The 10,086-nt window shown below is 36.1% G+C and overlaps 1 protein-coding gene across 1 annotated transcript; it reads right to left on the reverse strand.

Annotated features, from left to right (window-relative positions):
- Positions 1-7,120: 7,120 nt before the first annotated feature.
- On the reverse strand, positions 7,121-10,086 carry LOC129947227 (cell division cycle 5-like protein). The gene is made up of 6 exons (XM_056057711.1): positions 9,874-10,086; positions 9,542-9,807; positions 9,344-9,474; positions 8,510-9,287; positions 7,388-8,453; positions 7,121-7,321 (listed from the first exon to the last, which is right to left on the reverse strand). The coding sequence occupies exons 1-6, from the start codon at positions 9,916-9,918 to the stop codon at positions 7,199-7,201; spliced, it is 2,409 nt and encodes an 802-aa protein (XP_055913686.1). The 5' UTR covers positions 9,919-10,086; the 3' UTR covers positions 7,121-7,198.

A 10,086-nucleotide genomic window follows, 5' to 3' on the forward strand; every position in this document is an offset into this window, starting at 1 on the left:
CAGTCTCAAATGCAAGCTTTGAATCATACAAAAATATTGAACATTTTGTTTTTGGAATTTTGTTAATCAAGCAATTTTTATGGGAATCACTACAGATTTAGAATTTACATAACTCAAGTGCTGAATAAATTTAAAAATTAAAAAAAAATAGATATACAAAATAAAACTATACAATTTTTATAAACTTTTCGCTCTCTAAATAATAATAAAAAAAAAAGTAAACTAAACAATTTTTTTGGAAAATGAAAAAAAGAAGAAAACATTTAAAGTCTCTTTAGCTGAAGAGATTTTTTTGTAAAATAAAAACAAAATGAAAAAAGTTTTTCCCTCTTACATAAAATGAAATAAATAAAACAAATAAAGTAGTAGTTTAATAAAAATTGACTGTTTTGTGTTTTTATCAAAAGTTGAAAAGTACACCATTTGTCACATGAGCACGAGCATACACAACTACCCGTTGAGAATAAATATTATTGGTACCAAAATATCATAATTGAGTCGAAGGAGGTTTATCATTATGTGTTTCACATGAACTAGAATTAGACGTTTCACGTGAAACCGTTGACAAACAAAGAGCAGAGTATTTCCTTAGCTAACTGTTTTAAATCTTATCTCGTCTTATAGTGTTTCTACCACATCAGGGGCCTGATTATGAGATTGGCGGCGATTGCTTTCGCTTTCGCTCTTCGTTTTGAATTCGACCAATTAACGAATTCGAATGCAAATTTGAAATGTCATGAATTGAAATCCGACAGCTTTTTTTTTGGCGGATTCACAGGCGAAAGTGTTTATTATTATTCACTGTTCGATTTCGTAGATTCTTTCTTGATTGTAATTATATAAAAATGTGAGTTAGCTTTATTTAAAATTCTTATAATTTATCAACAATAAAATATAAAATTTTAAAATTCATTCATTCTCCTGAACACCCGTTATCTTGAGGATTTTCGAGATTCCTTAAATTCCTCCCTTTCAGAATAAATATACACCATACTTGATACTATTTTTTAAATTTAATATTGTGTATTGAATAAATCACCGCAAATTTTACAAATTCAATCAAAACAAAATTTGTCAAAAGCTGTCAAAGCAATGATTATAGATTAGACACAAAGCCCAGCAGAAAAGTGCAATTTGATTGACAGGAACAAATCTTATGGATCAGTGAGTTAGAGAAAAAGGCAACTAGCTGATAAAGGGACAGAGTATTTCTCGAATATCTGGATTTGGATCTTGCTCCAAGATAACCCTAAGACAAAGTACACATGTATTACACAACAATTCCAATGCCTTAGTATTTACGCTCTTATTTTCCCAAACAAAAACCTACAAACTTAGATTAATTGTTAATTAAAATAATCAACATGTTATTTCTTTATAGTTGCTTAGTTGCTAAAAAGCTTCTCGACAAAGTTCTTTCGGTAGAACATTTGAACAATTATTTCTGATCATGAAATTAATTTTCGGTCAAGGTGTACCAGGTTAACAACTATGATTTTAGAATCTATGGAATCGTAATCGCAACATTACGATAATGAGAAATGTTTGTCAATTATCGTAATTCGTAATCGGTTCTGTTTTAAATCATAGAGATTTTGTTTACAGTGGCGAACACGAAAATAGCAGTAGGTAAAAAATAAAAGAAATATCGAAACGAAAATTAAAACTTTAATTTATTTAAAAACTAAAACTGTTCTACAGAAAGGTATTTTAATAAGGTAAATAATAAAGAACTTTTTTTAATTCCAGCGTTTTTGTTAACTAAAAAAAATGTAAATTAAATTTTCAAAGGTAAAATTGAAATAGCAGTGATAGTCTCAATTAAGCTTATATCACTGTTATGTGATATTAAACAATTGAAATAAAAATAAAAAAAAGGATTCTACTTGAGAACTTTGTTGAATTTCCCCGATTTTTAATAACAGCTTAACACCGCCGCGCCGTGGCATAGAATCTACCAAACGCTTGCAACGCTCCGCTGGTGCATTTTTAACTGCTGCCCAAAGTTGAGTGTTGTTGGTTGGATTGGCATTATGCACAGCTCTTTTAAGGTCGCCCCAAAGGTTTTCAATGGGATTCAAGTCAGGGGACTGGGCCGGCTAGTCCATAACATGAACCACATTGACCCGAAACCACTCCTTTGCCTTCCGACTAGTGTGTTTCGGGTCATAGTCTTGCTGGAAGACCCATTTCACTGGCATATCTTCTTCTGAGCATGGTAACATGATATTTTGTATGATGTCAACATAAACATTTTGGTCCATAATCCCATCGATTTTTGTATTGGGCCAACACCGTTATAGGAAAAACATCCCCATACCATGAGCGATGAACCACCGTGTTTGACGGTTTTCGTTGTATATTTTGGTAGGTATTCGGTGTTCTGAGGACGTCTAACAAACTGCCGGCAACCAGTGCCACCGTACAGGACAATTTTGGACTCGTCCGTCCATAAAATGTTTCGCCATTTTTCAACAGAAAAGGAAGCAAATTTTCTTGCGAACTCCAGACCTTTTATTTTTGTGAATTTTTGTAAGTAAATGTGTTTTTCTTGGGCTATGTGCTGGTAATTTTGCTTCCAAAAGCTTTTTTCTAACGATCATATCACTCACATTCAAATTCAGCTCTTGTCTGATTTGTACAGCTGACTTTTTTGGATCTAGTTTGGCTGATCTCACAATCCTTCTATCATCCTGGCATGTTGTTTTCCTTATTCCACCTCTGTTTTCAGTTTTTTTAACATATTTTATAGCATTGGCTATCATTTTGGCGGAGCATGAACAAATGCGCTGGATTTCTGTATAAGATTTCCCTTCTCTGCGCAGCGAAAGTATTAAGTTTCAATGCTTACCACGACCCACTATTCTGAATACAAAAAGAAAACAGATTGTGTAAAAGCCAGTTCCTGGTTAAAACTATTTAATTAAGATAACTCACTTATTTTAAAATGATTTCTGAGTGAATTTTTCAAAATAAAAACAAAAAATATCAAATTTTTATAAACCACTGCTATTTTATTGTGCACCTGAAATATGATCTACCAAATGTTTTTGTATGATCATGAATTGCTTGCTATTGTTTTCTCTTTTTTTCTACTGCTTAATATTTTATCTTAATCTGACCGCATTCATTTTTAATGAGTGAGTTCGTAACTATGAGAAGAAATGCATTGCTTTATTTTTTTGAAACTACTGCTATTTTCGTGTTCACCACTGTATATCATATATTATATTTGGTTACATTGTTGTATTTTTAATGTTGATAAAAAGATAAATTTGTTCCCAACCGTGGCCAAAACTGACAATTTTCAACAATTTTCGACCAAATGCTGTTCCACTGTACAATGGGCGCATTCACAAAGCTAGTGGCTACGTAGTCAAAATTCAACTAGCTTTGTGAATGCAAACTAAACTAAACTACAAAGCTAGTCAATCTGTGACTGTCATATTATTGACAAATGCAAATATATACAATAAGAAACATTTTTGATTTGATAACTTTAACTTATCTTTTATGTTTTTAAATTCAATAAAATAATATTCAAGACACAATTTGAACGATTTATATTTGTATTTAAATACTCAACTATTTATTTTATGTTGAATTCGTGTGATTCGAGCAGCTGATTGTGAAACGTCAAAATCATTCTCCACTAACTTTGCAGTCGAATTTCTTACACTACGTACGCGTCGGTTGTTCAATTTAACCAATCAGAATCCCTTGACTTCGTAGCCACTGGCTTTGTGAATGCGACCAATGATTTGGTAGATTTTGGCAAAGAGCGCTTACGAGAGAGTAAAATAATTCTCCTCCTTGACAAGTTCTGACAAGCAAAAAATTGCCTTCCACTTTAGACAACTTTATTGGAAAGTTGACTGGAAAGTTAGTAAAGACAAATCTCCCTAACTATCAAGGTAAGTCTACTTATTTCAATATGACAGCTCATGATATTTTTTGATTCAACTGAAAGCTGAACTTTATTACTATGCGCTTTATTTATTTTCTGCGCAATTCTATTTGATGTTTTATATAAAAGGGTTCCTTGTCAAATTGAAACGGGAATTAGTAATATTTTTTTAAATACAAATGTTATTGTAGTGTTTTGTAGACAATTAAGTTTTTGGTAGTTTTTTTTCACGATCAACTAAAGGCAGAGGTTAGTGAATTAAACTTCCGATTTCGAAGTTTATGACACTTGGCAAACTAAATAGTTGCCTTGCTAAAAATGTACCTACTTTCAAAGAACGCAGTTGTCTGCAAATGAAGTCCCTTACATTGCCGGAACCTGTCCATTGTTGGTCTGTCAAATTGCTTTTCGTAAATTGACTGTAATTAGAATCGTCCGTTCGGTTTGCTTCGCATTGATTGAGTCGCAATTTTTTTTTTCCAATAAACCATTCCATACTTTTTTGGCAGTTTTCCCCCTTTGAGAGAATTTCTGTCCAAAAATCTTGAGAACATAGCAACAAAGTGATGTGAATTCTAACAAGAATTGTTGGCTTTCTTTTAAAAACAAATCCATCGAAGTATTTTTTGAAGTGGGTTCAATTTTAGCATTGTTAAACGAACTAAAGTTTCTAGTATCTTATTGGCCAGCTGCCAAAAAATTACCTACCAATTAAGACAATTTTAATGGAAAGCTGACTGGAAAGTTAGTCAAGAAAAATCTCAATAACTATCAAGCCAAGCCTACTTCTATCAAAATGACAGTTGATGATGAAGCTGAATTTTATTACTCAATTATTTATTTATTTTCTGCAAAACTTTATTTAATGCTTTCTGTAAAAGGGTTCCTTGTCAATTTGGAAGAGAAATAACTAATATTTCTTTGCAATAGAAAATACAAATCGTGTTGGACTTAAAGTATTTTTTAGGCACTAATGTTTTTCGTAGTTTTTGTACTATGGACATAAATTTAAAAATCATGACGCTTGAAAAACTAACGAGTTGCCTAGGTCAAAATGTACGTTCAAAGAATGAAGTTGACTGCAAATAAAGTCCCTTATGTTGGCTGAACCTGCCCAATGGGGATACAGACATCATAAGTTAAGAAATATTACTTACATATTTATTTTCCAATTTGACATGGAACTCTTTTACAGAAAAAAATAAATGGAATTGTGCAGAAAATAAATAAATCATAGAGTAATAAAATGTAGCTTCCAGTTGAATGAAAAAAACTATGAAGTGTCATTTTGACATACTCACAAAATTATTTGGTAAAAACTTATATTTTAAAACAATAGTGCATACAAAATATACACTCAGAATTAAGTGAAACCGGTTTGCATTTCATTTCGTTGCTTGCACTATTGTGATTTTAGTTGTACTGAAAATAGTTCTTCTCGTTCTTTAATTTACCGTTACTTCACTATAAGAAAAAGAACATCACGCACTTATTAGGTCAAGTATTCAGTCGTGTATTTGACAGCATCAAATGAGGATAACAAATTGAGCGCAGAAAAAAAAAACAATTGCACAGTCTTTCAGATCCGTTATATTAAATAAATATATTGGGTGGTTTGAGAACTAGGGCTTTGTGACTGACAAACTCTCAACCATTCCTGTGTGCGATTACTGTTGTCAGGGATGGAAGGGACCTACAGTTTTAAGCCAAATCCGCATGGCAAATTCGAGAAAACACTTTTCATGACAAGAATTACTCTTGGAGAATTTGTCAATTCCTTTTCAACTTTAGACCTCTTGCATGACAGTCCATCGCACTAACCATCATGCCACGGGTATATTATCCGATTGAATTGATTTGTTTGCATTTTCTAACACGTATTTTCTGCAGTATGGGACGAAAAGGTAAAAATACTTCTTTCAATTAGATGCAACTTGTTATTTTTCATGATGCCCCAAAGGGAAGACCCAAAGAGAAATCGCTGTTTTGTTGAAAATTCCAAAGAGCACTGTTGAAAAAATATCCAGAGTTAAAAAAATTAAAAATTGAATAGATTTTAAGCCCAATCCTGGATGTCCAAGAATCTTGAATGAATTTTACCAAAGGTGGAGTCTGCAAAACCTCAGTAGTGCCCTAAAAATGGCTACTGAAGTGGATAATTATTGCGAGAAAACTGTTGAATTTGATAAAACCATTAAAAACAAGCCATTGGATTTCTGAAAAACAGTCATATTTGGTGATGAGAGCAAATACAATGTATTCGGATGGGACGGCCGAGATAAAGTATGGCGCAAGGTATATAACGAGCTAAAGAAATAAAACCTTTTACCAGGATAATGGATCAAATGATTTATTTAGGCCTTCTAAATGAAAATTTACGACAAAGCGCTGAAAAAATGGGTATTCCATTTCAAGAACTTTTCAGTTCTATCAAGATAATGACCAAAAACACATACCCACGTCGTACAGGAATGGTTGCTTTATAATTACCCCTAAAGTCATCCAAACACCACGTCAGAGCCCCGACTTAAACCCCATTGAAAATGTAAGGGAACTTTTGGATCGTGGAGTCAGGAAGCACACCATATCAACAAAACCGATCTCAAGAAAGTGCTTTTGGAAGAATGGGAAAAAATCAGTGCTTCAACCACCCAAAAGCTAGTCGAATCTATGGGAAGGCGTATTAAAGGGGTTATCGAACAGAAGGGATACTCAACTAAGTACTGAACACGAACAAAAAATCTAAAACTGCACTATAATTACAACCCAAATGTATTCACTTCATATTGTGGCCCAATAATAAAGAAAATGGTTTTCGTCAAGTTTTTTTTTGTTCCTTTTTGTTTTATGAGTTAATTGTTAATTTTTTTGTTTTTCTTTCTTAAATTGACACTTAACTAAATAAATACATTTGACCCAATAATTTTGTGAGTTACTGTAAGTAGAGTTGAAGAGACTTAAGGAGATTTTTCTTGTCTTAATTAGAAGGCAATTTTTTGGCAGTTGGCTATTTATAATCATACTTGAAACTGCCTTACTTTCAAGTTCTTTATGCCGTCTAAGGTTTCCGATTTCCAAAAACAAACAGTGACACAAAACACACTCTTTCGCAATTTCGCAGTACGAGATCTGAATTAAAAACTTTGATCAAGCTAAGGTTGACCTAACCATCCTTTCTTGTTCACTTCAATACAAAATAAGCACCCTTTTGACTACAGTGAAGTACTAAGACATAAGTTATATTTATTTTTGTTTCTTTTTCAGGAAATTACACACTAAACTCTAAAAAATCTACCCTGCTTGTTTGGCTGCCAGTTCGGCTTTGAGCTCTTGCAATTGATCCCGTAGTTTAGCATATTTCATTTGTAGTTCTTTCTCACGATCCATCTGACGACGGGTGTCCTCTTGAAGTGACTAAAAAAAATAGAAAAGGATTTCAATTATTAAACAATTTTTAAAAATGGTTTCTCTTAAACTCACAGCTAAACGTTTTGGAATAGCAATAGCTTCTTGCTCGGCTAAAAATTTGAATGTCGATAGAGCTAAAGCATTTTGTTCGATATGCTCCTGTGTGTCCATCAGTTGTTTGATCAAAGCTTGCGCCCTAGCCTGATAACCTCCAGTGATAATTTTCAACTTTTTCTCAATCTTTCCACATCGTTTGGCCTCCTTGGCCATGTGACGACGATTCAACTCGAGTCGCTTCTCTGCCGATTCCAGACGATCCTTCTTGCTGGCCAAGTTGGCTCTGGTGTATCGATTCTGGCTTGGCAGATAAAGCACCTGGCTCAAACACTCCTCCCAAACTTGTGAATAACTCTCGAGGGACAACTCTCCATGACCCATTCCCTGCTTGACGACTTGCATTTCCTCTTCGATGAGTTTCTTAGACGCCTCCAAACTCTCCTTGGGAATGTCATCGTATGGGTTCGATTTGAAGAAATTCTGCAACTGTTCCATTTTGTTCTGAGACTGTCCGGGGATTGGATCCTTGACAGAGTCGTACAACTGCATTGTGATCATTTCGTGTTTGATGAGTTCTTCGGCCTTCTGGAGTTCAGTCAAGCCCTGCTTCTCCGAGGGTGGTCGGAGAATTTTTGTGTTGACTTCGGTGGGACGGGGCAGATCTCGTTGAATGGTCTGGGAACGCTTGGCCAGCAGACGTACACGCTCCTCCTCAGCCTGGGCAATTGCTCTCGCATCTACATCGGCCTGATCTTCGATTGTGTTCTCATCGGCACCGGCGTCTGGCATTTCTTCATCCTGGTCGGGTACAACGATCTCGTAGTCGTTTCGCGGAGCAGGCAGCGTTGCGAGTCCATCCTTGAGAGACTGTTTGATCTGTTTCTGATAGTTTTTGTAGATAGCTGGAGTATCAGTAACTCCCATGCTCTCTTCTGGATTGATGTTGAGCTTATCACGAACAAGATTCGGTGTCTGAGCTCCACCGGCAGTGCCAGGAGTCTTCCCACCCAATGGGACCAATGCTGTGGACATAGGAGTAGCAAATCCTCCAGGAGTGGCTGCGTTTTCTCCGCGAATAGTTCTGAAAATGAAATGATCTGAAATCTTTTCTGGGGCTAACTTTTTAGTAGGACTCACCTGAATGGAGTTGCAATCACGGTATTTGGAGTGGCAACTGCGCCAGCCTTAGGGAGCGATCCCGAGAAATCTGACTCATGGAGAGGAGTATTCACACCACCTTTGAGTGGAGTCTCGACGTGTGTCAGGGCCATCATATTCTGCGCCTCTTGCATGATTCTGTCGGTGTATGGCGCCGGGGTCCTTGGAGTGGCAGCGATCTGTGGAGTAATGGTGTAGTCTGAGAGTAGGGCATCTGTAGTTTCGACTCCACTCTCAGCAGCAACTTCCTTTGCAATCTCACTCGCTCGTCCTAATTTCACAACTTGTTGCAACTCCTGATCGGAGATTTGTGGTTCTGGCAGAACCAACTTAGAACGTTTCCTTTCAGGTTCCTGGTTCTGAAGCATTGCCATCGGCATATCACCATCTTTGCGTTGCTTCAATTTGCTTTTGTCTTTTTTCCGTTCACGCTCTTCCCTCTCGGAGCGCAGTTCTCCATCCAAATCCTGCTGTCTCATCTTGTTGAAGTCTGGTTCTAGTTTCTCGACGTTCTCGTTCGAGATGTCATAGAATCCGATAGCTGGTCGTTTCTCGAATGGAATCTCCGAGTTGTAGTCAATGCCCTTGATGCGTCGTCTATTTCCACAACCAATTCCTGCAGCACGAAGTTCTCTGCGCTTCTGTAGGGCAGCCAATCGCCGAGCTTCTTCCAACTGCTTTTCACGGGCCTTTCGTTTGGCCTTCTTGCCTTGGGTGTTGGCCAAACGAGCACGAGCTTCTGATAACATTTCCAACTCTGAAATTCATTAAGAATTAGTATATGCAGCTTGAGGAAGGGAATGGATACTTTACCATCTTCGTCCATGTCCTTGGGATCGGGACGAGCTGGTTTCGTCTCTGGATTTGGATCAATCTCACCAGGTTTAAGCTTCCTGGGATCGTCAACAGTATCTTCGCCATCTTCCTTTCTCTGTGCCTGATCCCTGAGGAGCAACAAAAACACAAACGTTCAAAAAATACCATAAACCTTTTTTGATCCACAAAACTTACAGTAAATATTCATATCGCTCCAAACATTGGGCAGCAGTGCGGCCAATAATCGGAGCTATTGTTCTCCATTGAGTTGGCATAAGTTTGGCTAAATGCAGTAGCTTTTCGTCTTCTTCTCGTGACCACTCGGTCTTTTTGATACTCGGATCCAACCATTCATACCAACGGGCTTTGCATTGTTTGGCAGATTTTCTGTGCAAAAGTGAAGCAATTCGTGACCATTGGTTTTTGCCATATTTCATCACGGCGGCTTTGAGGATTTCATCCTAGAAATGGATTTTTTTATATTTTATGTATGGAAAATTTAGTCTTGTGCGAATGTGGTTACTTACCTCGGTGTTTCGCCAAACACCACCTTTTATCATAATTCGTGGCATTTTGTTTGGCTTATTTTTATTGTATGGAAACTAATAAACAGTTTTTTACTATATTTTAATTGATAGTGGAGATATTTCCACACAAAATTTTAGTTTTAAATTTAGAAATAAAATTTTAGTATGGCAAAAGCGCTTCTCGTTGTACGTTTTCTTGAGGGACCCGAAGAA

This window comes from Eupeodes corollae, chromosome 2 (assembly GCF_945859685.1).
Source record: "Eupeodes corollae chromosome 2, idEupCoro1.1, whole genome shotgun sequence".
In the NCBI taxonomy this organism is placed as follows: domain Eukaryota; kingdom Metazoa; phylum Arthropoda; class Insecta; order Diptera; family Syrphidae; genus Eupeodes; species Eupeodes corollae.